At 39.9% G+C, this 20139-nt stretch overlaps 1 protein-coding gene across 2 annotated transcripts in view; it reads left to right on the forward strand.

Moving 5' to 3' along the window:
* The window catches only part of nvl (nuclear VCP like), a 28218-nt gene extending 10106 nt beyond the window's left edge, over positions 1 to 18112 (forward strand). For both annotated transcript variants that reach the window (XM_084374730.1, XM_084374731.1), the window contains exons 13-24: positions 1113 to 1257; positions 1698 to 2010; positions 2933 to 3154; positions 4819 to 4923; positions 6822 to 6884; positions 7283 to 7402; positions 10308 to 10407; positions 10861 to 10967; positions 12559 to 12635; positions 14304 to 14395; positions 15773 to 15870; positions 17672 to 18112. In XM_084374730.1, the coding sequence (XP_084230856.1) occupies positions 1113 to 1257; positions 1698 to 2010; positions 2933 to 3154; positions 4819 to 4923; positions 6822 to 6884; positions 7283 to 7402; positions 10308 to 10407; positions 10861 to 10967; positions 12559 to 12635; positions 14304 to 14395; positions 15773 to 15870; positions 17672 to 17716 (1487 nt within the window). In that variant the 3' untranslated portion in view covers positions 17717 to 18112. The remainder of the gene's footprint in view (positions 1 to 1112; positions 1258 to 1697; positions 2011 to 2932; positions 3155 to 4818; positions 4924 to 6821; positions 6885 to 7282; positions 7403 to 10307; positions 10408 to 10860; positions 10968 to 12558; positions 12636 to 14303; positions 14396 to 15772; positions 15871 to 17671) is intronic.
* Positions 18113 to 20139: the final 2027 nt, after the last annotated feature.

Here is a 20139-nt window from a genome sequence, read left to right on the forward strand (position 1 = left end):
TCTTCTGAAAATGTGACCAAATCTGCTGGATCAAATATAGACATACAGTAACTAGGTGATTATAGAAAGTGGTGTGAATCAATTGTTCTTTGTAGCATGGCCTCTTAACTTCTTCTGAGTGATTCTGATTGATGACACCTGCTGACTTTTCTGGGCCCATTTTAATAGAGCTTGTCTGATACACCCATTAGGCTATGTACACACGTAGCCGGGTATTTTTAAAACCGAATATCTCCCCCCCTCCGTTTATAAAATAAATTTTATCCACACTACCTCGTTTTCGAAAAAAAACCCTTCCACACATAACCGAACATCTGCGTTTTCAATCACACTGACGGGTGATCGCATGACAGTGGACTGCCCCTCGATATGAGGACGTAATAACTCCGACAGCGACAGGAGTGAGGACCGGGACATACGGAAATTGTCACGCAATGTTATCCGTCGCCTGTGCTCTTGGAGCAGTAGTTGGGCTTGTAAAATCAAAGAGGTAAACAGCGCCTGCACAATAGTTAACACCACCACAGTTTTCAAGGCACTCGGAGCCATGCTTCTGCAGTAAACAAAGGTCGCACGTTTGATGTCAGAGCAGATTTGTTGTTGTTTTGGCGCATATTGTGACGTTCGAAAACGCAAAACTCCGGTTATCTCTGTCTACACGCAAATGCATAAACGGAGTATTCGCAAATCTTCACTTTGCCCGGAGTTTTTTTAAATATTCGTTTATGATGCGTTTTCATGTGGATGACAGGTCCAAACGTAGAAAAATATATTCGTTTTAGCAGATACCCGGCTACGTGTGTACGGGGTCTTAGACTCAGCCACAAACACTACAGTGGGAAAATCTAAGGTGCTCAGCATTGAGCTGAAAGAACACATTGATTTGAACAAGTCAAGAAAGTCACTTGGAGCCATTTCAAAGCAGTGGTATGTATCTTAAGCTGCAAGAGGAAATTGCAGGTCTCCTTCGACCGGATATTTAAATAACTGATGATCTATAATTGATAAACTACTGGTCTCCGCACATGCAGTTTGGTACATGTATTAAACACATGCAAACTTTAGACTTCCACAGGTGAGATAACATTTTTCTGGTGCTTTTGTACGGACAGACTTGAACAGTCTGACAGTGACAGCACAGGTCCTTGTCGTCGGTGCCACCAACAGGCCAGACTCCCTGGACCCCGCCCTCCGCAGAGCCGGACGCTTTGACAGAGAGATCTGCCTGGGGATTCCTGACGAGGCAGCTCGTCTCAGGTCAGTTAAACATATTTAAAGAGAAAAGAGGATTCACATTATTATGTAAAAGATTGAAAGGGTGATAATTAATCCTTTAATTGTCTATCATTAAATTTATCGGTTGGATAATTTAAAAAAAAAACAGAGAAGGAGAAGTAAAAATAAATTCAGAGTCAGGGTTTTCTGGATGGACAGAAAACTGACACTGTGCACTGAGAGATTATGTTGAATTATTTAGTCAAGATAAACTGCATATTTAATTTATTATATATATCATGGCTTTGTCAGTTTTTGTTGATGAATTACTTTCAAATCATGTTTCCTGTGGATTGATTTAAACACAGGGATATGTGCATCAGTTGGGATTCAGGCATTCACCACTCGATGATCACAGTCTCTGACTCTGTTGACGCTCAAACAGTTTGAACACTTAAACCCAATGCGTTGTGCTCTGTCAGGATCTTGAAGACATTGTGTCGAAAGCTGAAGTTGCCGGAGGATTTTGACTACAAGCAGCTGGCCAGGCTCACACCAGGCTACGTGGGTGCAGACCTTATGGCTCTGTGCCGTGAAGCTGCTATGACCGCTATAAACAGGGTTCTGCTGGAAACAAGAGGACTGTCACAGAGCCACAGCCAGAGCTCCAGTAAAGAGCTGCTACCAAGCAGAGATCAGACCGAAGCTGATGTGACGGAAAAAGAGATCAGCGAGCAGCAGACAGCAGACGTCAACCCAGGAGCTCAGGAGGAGTCGGGACAGAATCACCAGCAGGTATGAGGAGCTTTGATAGTACATCTCACAAACTCTACTCAAAGGAACAGTTCACCCAAAAATGAAAATTCAGTCACTATCTACTCACTCCCATGCTGATAGAAAAAAGCTTTAAGCTACTTCCAACCATAAAGACTGCTGTGTTTAGACGTTCTGAATGTGTTTTCCTATCTGTAAGGCAGATATTAGTTTTCCTTTTCAGTCAGTATCAAAGCAACCTGTAGATCCTTAAAGATATAATATGTAAGATTTCTGCAGTAAATATCTTAAAAGGATTAGACTTTTATTGTGTATTTTGTTGAACTGTGTACTTACATTATCCCAAATGGTTTTGTTCATTTTGTAGATTTCTTATCTGTGGCCTCAGTCATGGCAGCAGGAGTTGCAATCATTTGAAGTTCAAATCTGTAAAGTTTGACCAAATAAACAGGGCTTTTAATTGATTAAAAAAATCCCAAAAAGTCATAAAAACATCTGGGTCCTGAATTATAACTCAAATATAAATAATTGTTACTCTTTTTGTATGCTATTATTGGAAGCCTTTTCTGAGCCAGGCTCATTACAAGAGAAATGATAAAATGCTGTGTACCTTGATGCCCTCCTGCAGAAAATCAACAACTGTTGAATGTGTGCAACCACAAAATCATGTGGAAAAAAAGAAAGAAAGAAAAAATCGAATTTTTTCGTTCCTTAAAACTAAATGAAAACCATAAATAAAAGTTACAAAAATATTCACATGTATAACTGAAGAGTGGGGCCTATTTGTCATGATAATGTACGTCTGTTGCTGAACTTCAACATTACCAACAAAATGTTAGTACCTGTCAGTTTGAGAGTGATGGCATTTCCAGTTCTGTGTTTTGAGCTTGTTTTTTATTTCCTGTGCCCATGTGTTATCTGATGAGTTGTGTTCTCAATCCAGCAGGGGGAGCTGTTTCACTTGTTGCACCTGTTGAAGAACACTGCTACACTGTCAGAGGAAGAGTTGGCCAGCCTGTCCATCCTCATGTCAGACTTCCAGGCCTCTCTGGCCAGTGTCCAACCCTCAGCCAAGAGGGAGGGCTTCGCCACCGTGCCTGATGTCACCTGGGATGATGTGGGAGCCCTGCAGGACATCAGAGAGGAGCTCACCATGGCCATACTGGTAAACACCACATTTATTCACACTTAACATCCAGCATCCAGACTGAGAAAAATGTAATTCCTGGCTATGGGGTCAGTAATGTGGGATCATTTGTCAAACTTTGCCTTTGCCCTTACAAACTGTTACCATAGATGAGGAGGGATTTTTTTGGACCCCAACATTTCTTCTGCCCTGTGCTCTCTGCGATCTTGATATAAAGTCTTCAACTTTTTATTTTGTTGACAGTGAGTCAATCACCCTGTACTTGGTACTTTGTCACAAATGAGACTCAGCTAACCTCCTGCTGGGACCATCAAGTCCTGCAGGGGCAAAGAATAAACCTTGTTAGTGTAGATTGTCCTGTTGATTTATTCCATGACTGAGGACATTGTCCCTTTTTATATACGCTACTCGAAATTATTTTTACAGGATATTGGGATATTTTGTTTATTCTGACATATGTGAATTTTTATTTTCTGTTTTGTGAATATTTTTGGTCCCCAAAAACAATGAGACACATTTCATTTGCCTGTTATTGCATATCCACTATCCAACTGTGGACACAGACCTCACAATTAATAATCAGCACAAAGTCAAAAAACGGTATTCCCACCACATGCATTAATGACAGCCTTACACCTTTGGTTCATAATCCTCACTAGACGTCAGATATTATTTTGCAGCATGTTGCTCCATTCTGCAGCAACTCAGACTTCCTGGAGGTCACGTTGTGGTTGGTCAGGGGCATAGACATGATGCTTCAACTGGTCCCAGAGATGCTCTATGCGGGTTCAGGTTGGGTGACATGGCCGGCCATTCCATATGACACCACCAACCTACTTGAGACACGCGGTGACCACAGGAGCACGATTTGGGGATGCAGTGTCATTGATGGAAATGAAGTTTGGGGCGGAATGCTGCTGGATGGTCCAACCAACACGTTGCCTGGCCCACTGCAGATGTGCCTGACGATGCCTGGCATTCAAGGGTGTCACATGCAACGGTCGTCTGGCGTTCTATAAATAGTGGTGTAGCCTGTTCTGGATGGTCTGATCAGACACATTGGTTCCTCTGACAGCCCTCAGACATCTCTGTAGTTGTGTCCATTAGCAAAATCAATTTGCCTACTCCCTGTCTTGATACGGGCCAAAGCCAGGTGGCGCTCCTGCTCAGTCAGCTTATGTCAGTTGACCATGACAATTTCTATATTTGTGTGCGTTTTGAGTTTGACCCCTCATTCAAGTTATAGTCACAACTGAGCTGAAGCAGTTCCACAAACAAACAAAACCATTTTATTTTTTTACACGAGTAAAACCATTGATGCAACATATCTCAATATACCTAACTAATTTTGAGTAGTGCATAATAGAATCATACTGAAGAAAATATAAACGTGCCACTCAATCTGTGTGCTGGCTGGTTCTCCACCTGTTATTGGATACAAGTCACTGTCATGTACTGACTGACATTATCCATAGCTGCAAGATAAACAGACTGGGCTCTTTAGAGTTCAGTGGTGGGCTGAACCTGCTGTGACCTGGCTGTCACTGTGCATATTCTGAGTGTTAGCACAGAATAACACAGCTGTCTGTCTGTCTGTCTGTCTGTCTGTCTGTCTGTCTGTGCGTGTGTGTGTGTGCGTGCTTGTGTGCGTGTGCATGTATGTGCGTGTGTGTATCTTGCAGGCTCCGGTGCAATCTCCAGAGCAGTTCAAAGCTCTTGGACTCAGCGCTCCATCTGGTGTGCTGCTGGCTGGACCTCCAGGATGTGGAAAAACACTGCTGGCCAAGGTTCCCCTTCACACCAACACAATCATTCCTAATAGTTAGCTGAGTAACACAGTCATGTCACTTCTTTGAACACCTTTAGTGCAATTTACTGTAAAATGTTTGGCAGTATTTGGTATTCTGTTATAGACAGAGCTCAGCTCACCAGCTCACCACACATTTTCACAAATTATTCATAATGAAAATCTAGCCTAAATTAACATTTTAGTCTGACATAGACGGCTCTAATATTTATTTACTGTTAAAGTATGTTCTTAAATTCATAGACCTGTTAAAACTTGAAAATTTGACTTTAATCTAAAAAAACTCTTCTGAGAGGTGAGAGTTAGTCTGTTAGATATTCATAGAGCTCTGTGCACCTGTAAGTTCTTTGATAATAAATATAAAGCATTTTGAGACAAATAAAAAGATAATTCATGCATAACATGTTATACATATCGGTACCAGAGATGTGAACTCGAGTCATTGTGACTTGGACTCGAGTCTACTAGAGTCACTGTTTTGATGACTTGCAACTTGACTTGACAAAAAATGAATGACTTGAGGCTCTACTTGGACTTGGTTCAAGACTTGGGACTTGACTTGAGACATAGTGACTTCAGTGACTTGTCTGTCTCTTGTCGGTTTCTGATTATCTGGATCAGTGTTTTTTTTTTTTAATCTGATAGTCAATAAATTAGTAGTATCCTTGAGTAAGATACCGAACCCCAAATTGCTCCGGATGAGCAGGTCGGCACCGTGCATGGCAGCCTCTGCTATCAGTGAATGAATGTGTTTGTGAATTGGTGAATGTGACGGGTGTTGTAAAGAGTGGAAAAGTGCTATTGAAATGCAAGTCCATTTACCATTTAATGTAGTGAATAAAAAGTAAAATATTTGCCTCCATAATGAAGTGGAGAGTAAGTATAAAGTAACAGGAATTGGAAATACTCTAAAGTAGTAACTAAAAATTGTACTTAAGTACTCAAGGTAAGTACTTGAGTTATGTACTTCGTTATATTCCATCACTGATTATCATTACATTTAATTTGGGAATACAATATTTTAATGAAGTATTGAAGAAGAAATTGAGAAATGAATAATTTCACTGAATATCAATTGTAATGTTATAATACCAATTGTCATTATGGGGGGCAGGTGACTTGACTTGGAACTTGACTGGCCTTGACCTGAGACAACCTGTGACTTAACATGACTTGCCCAAGAAAAATGAATAGGAACTTACTTGAGACTCGGACCAAATAACTTAAGCCACATGTCTGGTTGGTACTTTGTAAGGGAATAGTTAAACATTTTGTGAAATACACTTTCTGGGAGTTAAATGAGACAATTAATAGCAAAGTCATGTTAATATATTTAGTACAGATCTGGAATCAGGACAGTTATCCTTGCTTAGTGAAAGTTCAAAAATACACCTACTAACCCAGAAAACAGCACAGACGAAACAGAAATGTAAGAATGACTAGTTGTAGTTTTAGGGGGAGTTGCATGCTGGAACCGTTTCTTGTGCAGCAGTAGAAGTGCTGGGGGTGTGGCTGAAGGCAGTGGCTGTATAGTTGTGACATTACAACCTTACAGCAGTCCTGAAGATTGAAGGGATAGTTTCAGAATACAGGCTGTTTATTTCTTCATGTGTTAAACCTTTTGATACATTCACAGTACTTACGTAGCACCCAGACCTGCTTTATAATAAAAAAAAGACAGAAAATCTCAGTTGGGACAATATTTGACCTTTTAAAAAAATGTTTGTGTTCCTCTGCCTAAAACCAGGAACAGTTGGATCAAAATGTGCGGACAGATTTTTCAAAGCTTAGCCACTGACATCTAGACCAATATTTCAATCTGTCTTTACAAATGGAGAGTGAAGCTGGCTGTTGTCTCACTGTGTTGTCTCCTGACAGGCTGTGGCCAATGAGTCAGGCCTCAACTTCATCTCTGTCAAGGGTCCAGAGCTGCTCAACATGGTGAGTCACTGAGCTGCAGGAACATGTTGATGTAGTGCAGGCTGTCTTTGCATGGCTGCATTGTGTGGTCTTGGATCTTAGTGCAACCAACAGACGCTCCCTTATCAGCTTTTAGCCTCTGCCTGTAAGGGGCTCATTCAGTTTGTTCTGCTAGCATCACATCAGTGAGCCTGTAGCTGGTGTTTCTGCATACCTTCATGTTTTGTTCAGACTCTGCTCCCTTTTATTGAGTTTTCTTCCTTGTGTTATTTTCTTCACATCTTCACTCTAAATATTGCAACAGATTTTAGAGCAATACATTATCCTTGTTCTTATTATCCTTATTCGCCACACCATGTATCAGAGAGGCCTGACAGAGAATGAACTGATTGCAACTGAATCTGTGTGTTTCTCTACAGTATGTGGGAGAGAGTGAGCGGGCTGTCAGACAGGTCTTCCAGAGAGGACGCAACTCAGCTCCTTGTGTCATCTTCTTCGATGAGATCGATGCTCTGTGTCCTCGCCGCTCAGGCCATGAGGTGAGAGGTCTGAGATGAGGTCTGAGTGAATCCATGACAAAGACATCAGATTCTTCAGTGCAACACTCTGGCCACACCATTGGCATACACTAGATGCAAGCATAAAGACACAGAAAGCAGTCAGTGTTTTAGTAGCAGGGGTTCTGCTTGTGAAATAGAAATGTGTTGTTTTGGAGAGTTCTGAACAACTTGACATCGGGTGGAGGCTTTCAAAACAATGATGTCTCGATGTGAGTCATGTGCTGCTAGTTTGTGGCCATTTGTATGTAATTTCTGCCCCTAGGGCTCTCAATCAAAACAAAACCGCTGAGAACATTTTTGAGCCGTTATGCATGTTAGTCCATAAGATAATTTGCACACAGATGCACTGTCTGCTAACTGCTCCACTAGAGCAGTCTGAGGTAAAAAGTGAAGCGTGCTGAAAGAAAGAAAGAAAGAAGCTTAGTGTGGTAGCATTTTCACCAGAAAGGCACAAATTCAAATGTAAGATAAAATGTGTGATGCTACCAGTTTGTTGGTAATGTGGTACGGCATAGTGCCAGTACTACAATTGAACTAACACCAGGCTGCCATGTCTGCCAATGGCTCACAGCCACTTCATCAGTGCTGACTGGGAGGTGCAGTCCAGTGTGCTCCTTTCTCCAGCGCTGACACAGTGACAAAACAGATTGTGGAAACTATGTGAGACTAGTGTGCTCCTCACTCGGAGCCTCTCCATCTGTTGCATGCTGCACAGCCTCGCTGAGATGCTGACACAGTGTGCTGCAGCTCATTGAGTCATTGGAGCACCAAACTAAATAGAAAGCACCTCCTGTAATTTATGTCATTTTGCTTTTCTTCTAATTATTAACCATTTAGTTATTGGTTAATGGGTGTTGGACTATCAAAAGCAAACTTAACTGAAACTGACAGGATCATGGGAGTTGTTTTAGTCAATGTTCCACATCCACCGTTGCTGATGTGACTTGTAATCTTTTAAAGTTTTATCCACACTACATTTAGTCACGTTTGCCGACTTCCCTCCCCACTCTCTGATGTATCATCTGATGTTTCCCATAGGAAGTTATTGTAACAGGCAACCAAATTAAACATATATTACAAATGTATAATGTAAAATAAATGATTGCCTAAGTATTGGATGAATACTTTTTATAAGCACTGTAAGTACAGGCACTGCACTGTAAGTAAACAACTCAATTAGAGACCATTTTGCGATGGGATCACACTAGCTGTGACACCTGTCAACATGTTCACGCTCTGACCCATGGGCACCTATTATACATTATATGATGACATGGGACCGCATCCTCATCGAACTTGGCCTTCATTTAAACTCAATTACACACCTGTAGTTCCTCTAATGTTAAAACCAATAACTCTTAACTCTTAATTCATTTCTTAATTTAGTGTTGAATAAATGTGTTCATTTTTAAAAAAAATACAATTATGATAGCATGTCCAGCAAATAAACACAAGCCAGACAAACAAAAAAGATGACAGGATTTTCTAAAAAGAAGAAAAAAAAGAAAAAATTGTATTCTGGTTTTGATGCTGTAAAATTCTGGTTTTGATAAACAAAGGTATTGCGCTGGCATGTAAATCAGTCAAATCTTTCTCTACTTGTTTTTAGCGCCCACTGTAGTTGAAAATGATACTCACCCAAGGATCAAGAAAAAAAACTTTAGAACAAAACCACAGGAGGGCCTATTTAAAGAGGGCTCCCCTCCATGAAGATCAGCCGGTGGTGGGATTGTGCTGCTGATCAAACTGTGCTTTAAACCTGTTCCATGCCAGGACTGATGGCTTTATAGAGCAGGTTGTAGTGAAGCTGATGATGTGGCGTTTGGTGCAGGTGATGTCGTGATGGAAGAGGAAGTATTACAGTTAGAGCCCGACCGATATATCGGTTGGCCGATATTATCAGCCAGTGTTGTCCTATCACAGATATATTACATATCTGCTTATATGTTGTCCGATATACACCGATATGAAAGCTTTATTATTATTATTAGAAAGAAAGATATCATTCATGAAAAGATGCCTGGGGCAAGTTTTTTGTGTTTGATTACCACATTAGAGCTATCGTTGTAAAACGTGTGTGTTTATCGGCTGATATATCAATATCAGAATGTTTTACTCCCTAATATCGGTATCTGTGCCGGCATCTGCCTAAAAAGTCGGGCTCTGGTTAGTGTCTGACAGTACTGATGTTAATATTGTCTGAATCTTTTCAGCTCAAATGAGTGAAATAAGCCTACTTCTGAGGGTGAAGTGAAAATTCTCAATGTGACTTTGATTCTATTGTAAAATTCACAACACACGTTTGTACAGCTATACTTGTTAGGACCCTCATTGACATAATGCATTCCCTAGCCCCTTACCCTAACCTTAAACATCAAAACTGAATGCCTTACCTCAACCCTTTTACCCCAAATGTAATTCTAACATCCTCAAACAGCCCCTTAAAGGACTCTCCAAAAGTTGGGAGCAGCCAAAATGTCCTCGCTCCTACTGAATTTTTAAAAATAAAGAGGAATGAGGAGTCTGGTAGAGCTTTGATAGGCACTGGATGTACATTTATGGAAAATTTGATTTTACATGGCGCGCTCTGTAAAGAGAAAAGTAGACAGTGTAAACAGAAGTTTTACCCAAGAATGCACAGCCTCTTACATAATCATTCTTCCCACAGGTAGCTCAAGCCAATATGTCTCATATCCGAGATTGTGATTATCATTGAAGCAACAATGCAGAGGCATCCCCAGAAATCTTTGATAGGAAGGCAAGAAGGGCCTTGTATAAGGGTGGCCATGTGATCTACTTTATAGTTACTGTTCATGCAGCTTGTTTTTGTTGTGACGTAGAGAGGTACTGCATGTGTGTATGATGAGTGCTGGTGTGTCTTCAGTCAGGAGCCAGTGTGCGGGTGGTCAACCAGCTGCTCACAGAAATGGATGGCCTAGAGACGCGACGGCAGGTGTTCATCATGGCTGCAACCAACAGACCAGGTACAAATCCAGCTTCAGTCAGACCTGAACCTCAGAGTATCAGAGGCTGACTGGAGTCTGAACCCGGCTCAGATGATTCCACCTCTTGGTTCATCGGAATGAGAGAGCTGGAAGAATTGTCTTTTTAGGGCACTTTTTAACGGTGATGGAAATTAACTGAGCATTTTAAGTTGTGCAGTTAGGATAATTTTGATATACTTGTACTTTATTATTTCCATTTTATGCTACTTTACACTTTTATACATCTGTACTTTTACATAAGTAGCATATTGAATGCTTGTAAGGGAGTATTTAGACATTGTTGTATTGGTTTTTTAGTAGTATATATGTATATATGATCCATCTATTCTTCCAGCACTATTGTTTTAACATGTAACTTGGATTTCAAACTTAATTAATTATCTGTTGCTCCTGTAAACACTCAATGACTGTCACTGTCTTATCTCTTGCCAGATATTATCGACCCTGCCATACTCAGGCCAGGTCGTCTAGATAAAACCTTGTATGTGGGTCTGCCTCCTCCAGCAGACCGCCATGCCATTCTGCTCACCATTACTAAGGTAAAGTAAATACAAATGAATAATTACCCATATGTGATCCTAGCTTGATTTGGAAAAAAAAAAAAAAAAGTATTTTAGCGCTGTCAAAGTTAACGCAATAATAATGCAACAATGCAAATTCCTCTTAACGTCGTTATATTTCTTTGACACACGATTAACGCACGCACATTATGACCCTCGGCCTGCTCCGTAGTTTGGGAATTCAGGAAGTGATGCAGCAGTAACGTGGATGGCAAGCAGAAACAAACCTCTTTGAGCAGAACTGGATGAAGAAAAGCATCTTTTGAATGGAAGGTTCAGCTTCAAATCCTGCCAGATGGTTCTCTCCACAAGAACAAAGTTATTTGCATTTACTGTTGATGTGAATTGAGTTACCACCGGAGTACTTAGACTCTCAAATACCACTTACTGACCAAACACACAGCTGATGCAGAGAGCCCTCCTCCCCTCGCTAATGGGTGGCTGCAGCTTACAGGTCGATAGTTAACCTTTACAAGTTGGACACTACATTGTGTTAGTATTACTAAGGAATATTACACTCAGGTCAGTATGCCCATCTGTTGTTGCTTGTTGGGCTTGAGTTTACCATGTTATGCTTTCAGCATATTTTTTGAGCACGCAGTTGCTTTGAGGTTATTCTGGAGAATACTCTGGACAGTATTTGTCATTGTTTTGAATTGTTGCAATAATAAAAAACATACTAGTATTAAAAACGTAAAAAAATCCCTTTAAGGTACATTTAGAACAGATAAGAAATGTGCGATTAATTTGCGATTAATTGCGGGTTAACTATGGACAATCGTGCGATTAATCGAGATGAAATATTTTAATTGATTGACAGCCCTAATTATTTTATTTTTTATTTAGAAAAGCAGTACAGGTATACATATAATGCCGCATATATATATGTTTATATGTGTGTGTGTGTGTGTGTGTGTGTGTGTGTGTATATATATATATATATATATATATATATATATATATATATATATATATATATATATATATATATATATATATATATATATATATATATATATATATATATGTGTGTGTGTGTGTATTATGTTATTATGTATATATGTATGTATGTGTGTGTGTGTGTTTATATATATATATATATGTGTGTATATATATATATTGTATATATGTACTCAACTCAGTGTCAACTGAATATCGTATGATGTTTTGCATGCCTTCTCTATCCACTTCCTTGTGTAAAGGGATTATAAAAGCTTACTTAAGGTTTTACCTGTGCCACCTGGAAACAGTTGTGCAATGTTTGGGAGCAAAATACCTCTTTTCCCCCTTGGTAACTGATAAGCCTTTAAGCTGATCCTGTGGCTACATTTGTAACTTGCAGCATCAGGTCAGAATGATCAACCACAACCTAGTAGTTCAGGCAGCCAGAAAAGTGACTCTATCATCCAATAGAGCTGTGTCACTGGGAGGTGAAGCAGCTAGGCTAGCAGTGTCCGTTTACCTCCTAGTCTTTGTTCATTCAAAGATGGTCTGACATGGGGTTAGCCTAGCTTTGCACAGAGATGAAACAGCTGTTGATCTTGTGTGACTCAGGATTCTTATGTTACAGGGCGGGACCAAACCTCCACTGGAGCAGGATGTCTGTCTAGAAGAGATCGCCTCTGATGAGCGTTGCGATTCTTTCAGGTAAGTCTCTGCTGGAAACACCAGCTGTCCTCAGACACCAACTGGGGGGTATTCCAGAAAGCGGGTTTTGTGAAAACTCAGAGTTTGTTAACCCTGAGATGAGAGAAACTCTGAGTTTTCAGTTCCAGAAAGAGAGGTAACTTAGACTCTGGGCCTGTTACTGCGGTAACTGACTCTGTGAACCTAACCTGCTCACTGGCAGGTTTACCTGAAGAAACCCTGTGTCTGACGGAGCTGTCTGACAGTGGCTGTCCGTTCCTTCTCAGTCCGATCATGTTGAAGCAGAAATAATTCACATAGTTTTACACCAGGAGGAGAATTTAGATTCATTTAGATGAGCTCTCACTCCCTGACGAGGACTGAACCGAACAGTAGACCGCTCCTCATCAGTCCATCATTTATATTCTCCGGCCGCACAGCGAATATCAGGCTACACGTCTTCGCTGACGTGCTCTCAGATCTGAGCAATCCTCTGCGTTTTTTTTAATTTATTTTTTTATCACTTTGCAGGTTAATCAATCACCTTCCAGCTGCCAGAAAAAGAGAAATAACTCACATTTCATTTGGCTTTCTTTATTTCCCACAGATAGCTACAAAAGTAACCATCAGTAGCCTATTGTATTTTTTCCAACAACGTAATTTCAAAGTCTGTGTTTCTAGTTTGCCGCCGCATTGAGTATAAGATTAAATGACTTCTAGTTCAATCTGTAGACAGTAAGTGTGTGTCTGCCTCTAATGTTGGGTCCTGGGGGTGAATGACGCCCTCAGCCTCTGGTCACCCAGCGAGCTGACTCAGGACCAGCTCCTCTGCCTCTGGCGGACGTGGAGGTGAGCACCACTTCATGTTCATCTACTCAGCAGGATGTTAGGACACAGATGTGTGTTAAACAGCATCTGTTGGTGGTAAAAGCTACTACAAGTTAAAATATCCACTGAATAAACTTTTACTTTGTTTATTATGTGAAATAAAACCAAAGTGAGGAGCCATCGTGAGACTGTTTTTATATTTCATTTTCAGCCAATTTAAATAAAATAAAATAGCCTAAAATAAAATAAAATAAAACATTGAACAACATTCAACCACTTCCTCAAAGGCTAATATAAAATAAAGTGATGTTAAATTCAAAATAAAAAGACGGCCACATCTAAAACTCTGTCAGTGATTTTTGTTACGGCCGCAGCCGTGTCACTTTTTTTCCCCCAGCAAATGTCTGCTTCCTGTTTTCTCCCCTGTTGCCATGGTGAATCACAGTATCGGAGCTCCATTGATGATGGCTTTTTACTAGTCGTCAGGCACGAGCTCAACTCAGAGTTTACATACTCAGAGTCGACTTACCTAACTCAGATCAGCTGTTCTGGAACTGAAAACTAAGAGTTTCACTTCACAGGGTGAGTCAACTCAGAGTTCAGGGTTAGACTCAGAGTTTGTTGAACCTCCTTTCTGGAATACCCCCCTGAAATCTCCATACTGTTTCTCCTCCCTTTCTGAAAAATTAACTTGCTTGAATCAGTAGACATGTTTTTTTTAAGTTGAATTTGCTACTGACTAAATGCAGAAGCACTGATCTGTAAATATGACAAACCGAATAAAATGTAATCCACACACATTCTGTGTGTGTGTGTGTGTGTGTGTGTGTGTGTGTGTGTGTGTGTGTGTGTGTTTTCCAGTGGTGCTGACTTGACTGCGTTAGTAAGGGAAGCGTCTGTGAATGCCCTGAGGGCCTACCTGAAGTCGCAGCATTCCTCAGCCTCTTCATTTGGTAACTTGACACCTGCCCCTGCACAGATGTATAGTACTTAGTATTTAAATATGTAACTAACAGTTTGAGGTGTGGGAGTAACAATGGAGTACATTTGAATATTATATTGAAATATATAGTGTTTTCTCTTTTCAGATTTGGATATTATTAGAAATAATTTAGCTACATACCAGGTCGACACCTTCAATTAAACCTGGTGTCTGTGATGTTTACCTTCAAGTCTTATCTTATGTTTGATTTGCATGTTTATAAAGTAGTTCAGTCCTGTTTTTAGAAAAATACTTTCAGAGCACTCAAAGATGTACTTCACCCCTGGAAAGATGATCCCTTAAATAAAACTAGGTGGTTTTTAGCAGAAAGACACAAATATTATTTTATGCTGGTGCTACATAAACAGAAAAAAACATTGAAAAAGGGGCTTTGGTGTATTCCCTTTTGCTCCAAAGGTAGAAAAACGTACAACAACCAGAATGCACGGCACTGCACCGGACCAATAAAAACTTGTGCTGATGCCTGAGGCACTTGCAAGTTGGCAGTGCTTGGGTTTGGCTGGAGTCCATGTTAAAACAGAAAAACTGTACGCCCAGCTTGTAACAAACATAAAAACATTGGAGGAGAAAAATAGATGATTAACATGACAGTGGTTCATATTTGATCAGCACTGCCTTCTTTTAAAGTTTAATGGGAGCTAATTCAGCCTCCATTTTCACAATACAGAAACAATATGGCAGCCACTACCTGTTCACAAGCTAAGAACAGTAGACTAAAATATGTCTCTGAAAACATTTCAGGCAGAAGTAGGCAGTAACAGAATCGTGGTTTAGAGTTTATCAACACTGCCTTGTTTCAACAGTTTGATGAGAGTTTGGCGGCACCCATATTCAGCTCATTTGCACAAATAATCCTGTTTTAGTCTGAAGCAGTTTTTCCCAGTCAAGTCAAAACTGTGACAATTCAGTTTCCTTCATCTTGTCTTTCTTTTATTCATAGTAAACAGAGTCAACTCAAAGCCTGCTCATGTCTTCAAGTCATCCAGAATCCTGTAGACAGACAGATCACAGCACCCATATTCAGCTCATTTGCACTGACTGCCAGTTGGTTTTAGAATAGACGGTGTGTCTCCTCTCTAGGCTAACAGACAAGCATGACAACCTTTATCCTTGGCTCAAACTATGCCCTGTTGGGTCCTTGAGTTTGGGGGAATTTGGCCTAGAAATTCATTGAAAAGTCCCAGAATTTGATTACAGTGTAATGAGCACGTGGATGTTAATATGAGAATGTGTCATAAAGCAGCCAGAACTGAGTCTCGTGCTGACTTTAACTCTCTTTGGATAATTATCTTCATTGACTTGATGGTGTGTGTATTGTTACACATAGGTCACACATACTCATCTGGCTCCGTCGCTGACATCAGAGTGAGCAAACAGAACTTGGATGATGCCTTCAAGAAAGTCCGTCCATCTGTGTCTAAAAAGGTAAGAAAATATAAACAGTACAGAAGCTGCTGTGTGTCATGTCAAACCTGAATAGATTTGTTAACAGTAAAGAAACTATTAAATATCTTCAAAGTATTGGTCTAACCTGTGAGCTTTTACAGGTACAAGTGATGTTGGTACTGTGACATCCACTTTACATTTTCATCCACTGTCATAAAGAAGCCAAGAGGCAAAAAGAACTGTGTTTACCTGACTAACCATACAGACTCTGTTGCTTTTTTGTTTCACTTCATTTTTATAATTTATCACCATGCATTCATATTTGAACCATTAAACAAAATGGAGATGTTAGCTGTGACTCACAGGCTGAAGCTAGGCTAACTTCTATGTAGTCAGATCAGACGAAGGCCTTCAGCACAGTGGCCAAAGTCAGACAAGAGGTTATAAACACATCCAGGGAGAAGCCATCAGAGAGGCAGTGTGTTTAAAAAGACTTGGACAACATTTATGCAGCTGACTTCCACCATCTAATGGCTTCATATTGATTTATTACAAGGTGAATGATCCATGTTTCTTTACTGGACCAGAGTGTGTCACATGACCTGCAGTTTAACTGGAGCTACTATTCTCAAAGGGCTGCATTGCCCAGTTTTGTTCCTGGGAGGTTTGATGCTGTTGATGCTTATTTAAGACTGATGCACAGATGCACAGACGTACTGTCCCTCAGCTTTGACCACTGTGCTACCTGTGGCATCCCTTAAATTTATTGTATTAATTACTAGCATTGTGATACTTTATTATTGGAAGTGTTTTTAAAATAAAGTTGAAATTATTAGCTTAACATCCCAGCTAACACTGGGTACCATTTAGTGTATCTGATACTAGTACAATATCGTACCTGAATTTCGCACTCCTTATGTTTAAACGTGTATACATGCCGTAGTACAAGAACTCTTGATGCCTCCATGCCAGCAGTAGCCGTGGCCAGAGACATTATGTTTGAGCGTTGTCCGTCTGTCCATACCATTTTCATGAACATTGTATCTCAGGAACACGTTTAGGGAATTTCTTTCAAATTTGGCACAAATGTCTAAGTGGACTCAAGGATGAACTGAAAGCAACTATAATTCATGAATTAATATTAATAATGAAATAGAATAGAGTCTAAAACGGAAATATTTTCATTTAAAATCAAGATCTGATCAATATTTTGAATGTCCAGATGCAAAATATTGGTATTTGACAGATTTTGACACCATGTACCAACAGAGACACATTTCAGTCAATACAATAAAACTATTCAGGTTCAATACCCAGCTCACATTATTACTAACAACTCATTTAATAATGCAGTGGTTTATTATGTGTCCAATACTCTGATAACATTCCAGATCCTTCAAATAATAACACTGTGTGTGTCACTGGCAGCTCTATAATATACTGTCTGTCAGATCTCTCTCCTTACCCTCCTGTTATCCAATAGCAAGGAGAACCAGTCCGACCAGTCTCACAGTAAACACTGCAACATTAAACTGTGGATGTGTTCTCCAAATTCCTTCATACCCTCAGAAAATAATCATATAAGCTTTACAGACAGAACACTTAAACGCCAGAACAAGTATTAGTGTAGACAGCGGTGAGGAAGCACAGAGTCCTCTATCTCACTGTCAATCAAAACCTAGTCAGCTAATCAGTCAGACAATCAGTCAGCTGTTGTTTGTTGTGAGAAGTGAAACTGAGAGAAGGGTGGACATCCTTGTTTTGGATTCTTTGAAAGCTGCTCAGGCTTTTGTTTCTGTGTCAAAACCAAACATGCAGTGACTGTCTGTGTTCCCTGCAGGACCAGAAGATGTACGAGCAGCTCAGAGAGTCCCTCAGCAGATGAGTCTAGACCAGAACCAGAGACATCACCAGCAACAGCTCGCCTTTGACATCCACCTCAGATATTAGTGAATAATTTTATTTCATGTATGTAACACATTTTTTTATGCTTGAATCCATAATACAGATTCCTGATTTTGTAATAAAAAATGTATAGAAACGAGAAGATGAACTTAATGTTTGGCATGTAAAGACTGAGTTCTTATCAGATGTACAGATCAGCTACTGTTCTGTTATCAGGCCTTTCTCTGAGCACCACTCCACCACTGTGCGACTGTACACCTTCTACTGATAGCTGTCATCTATACACACACTTCATGTATTACATTTGTTATAAATCCAGATTTGCTGCAGTAAAAAATGATGACTGCTCCATGTGTCATCATCAGTCATCATCTAACAGCGTGTATGATTATGTTGCATGTGAGTTTATCGTCCTAATGGATGGAGCTTGATGCTCTGAAATACCAGCATTCTTCAGTCATATTAATATTGAAAGTTAAAGCAGAAAAGAAAGAAACTTTCATTTTTGTTGGACAAAAGGTGTCGATGGTGAAACGACATAAACTTTGTTTAAGCGCTGCACCACCCGACTACAAAGCAGCTTCTTTCCTCAGGCTGTGACACTCCTTAGTTCATCCTCATCTTAATTTCAGGATTTATCAAACCTGGATTATTCATAATCTGACCCGGTGACTGGCATTAAGAATAATGATAATAATCATTGACTATATAGAAATAGCCAATCTTCTCACGGGTGGTTTGCTTATGTAGGTCATATGAAGCATCAGAATTAAAAGTTCCTTGTATAGTGTTTAAAAACGTTTCATTAATAATTAATTAGTGTACTTGACTCCATCGCATATTTTAATTAATTTTCAATACTACAGCAAGCCTGTTCATTACAAAGGTGCAGACTTGAGTTTTGTTTGCACTTGCATATCCCTGTGCAGGCTTCAGTTAAGTCGGCTGGCTCAGTATAATGTGACGGGGACAGAACAGTTCTAAATCGGATATAACTCTTTCAGTGGAGTAAAGAAAAGGAACATGTTATTGTCATTGATGTGTTCCAATTGCAGTTAGGTGTCTAAATGGGCCAGTTTCTGGACCTACAAGCCTTCATCGCTGCAGAAAAAGTACAGGTGTGATGGCTATTTTAGTTATATGTAATTCTTACCAGTGAACCAGCATGCAAAGTAACCTGGACCTTGGTAATGTAACACATTGAGTGCAGTGTTGGTTGTCAGTACCATGCTGTATGAAAATCAGTGATGTTCACATTTGACCACGTTTACAGTATAATTTCAGCCCTTATTTGCCTCATCTTTGCATAACATAGGGCATAAGTTTTTAAAGCAACATGTGACAGCTGACTATGCCAGAGACAAGTTGTTGCTGTTCATGAGCTTAAATGAACAAAATGTATCTATTTAAAATGTTAAAAAAAATGTTTTGTATATATTTAATACATTTATTTAAATGTAAATGTCTTTATTTAATTACTGTACAGTCTGGGGAAACATGACAGCATACACAAAACTGGAACATTAACTGAAACTAACCAATAGATATTCCATCATATAGATTTAAAATTCTGCTAATGACATCTCATAATGACCCTGATCATTAAGTTGCTCCTGAGTTAAAACTGCAATAATAACCATAGACCCCCAGTATCAGTACTGATGTATGCAACCATAAACACCTGTAGACTGAAGTCGTACAGTCCACTAATAATGCTGACTCTGCGTCTGTAAATGTGGGTAAAACATTTGATGACACCTTAATAAAATTAACTCCAATGCAGAAACATCAGTGTACAACTTCAAAATGTACCGCATAGTCAGATCATCAACCATCTAATGTAGCATTTAACAAAGACTGGACATGAGGAATCTAGAATGGCACACATACCTCCACCAAGGCTCAACAGTCCCAATCCAATATCAAACTTACCTGGATTCCTGGATCCGCACCAAAAGTCAAGACCCATCCTCCATCCAAGTTTTGTGGGATTCCATTCACTAAATTTTGTGTAATCCTGCTGACAAAGCAACCAACAAACAAACCAACAGACTGACACCAGTCAGAACATAACGTCCTTGGCGGAGGTTAACAGTCTCAACTCAAGGTCCACTGTGTTGTAAACTGTAGGTTTCCAACAGATTGCATGGCTTAACCAACAAGGAAGCCCCTTTGAAGTACTGATAGAAAGGCTTGTTTAGTGCCGTACTTAAATTTACTGTTCTGATCTCTTCATGATTCAAGTGGATGCCCTCTACAGTTGCTGCATTTGAGTTCATTCATGTGTTGACTGTGAGTGTAGCAGGACAGGCAGTCATGGTTTCATCTGATTGATATCCCTCAATGGTTTTTGCACCTTGACAGGAAGCATTTGTTACAACTACCCATCAGCCCACTGAGGGG

This window comes from Pagrus pagrus, assembly GCF_965226575.1.
Source record: "Pagrus pagrus genome assembly, chromosome: 15".
NCBI lineage: Eukaryota > Metazoa > Chordata > Actinopteri > Spariformes > Sparidae > Pagrus > Pagrus pagrus.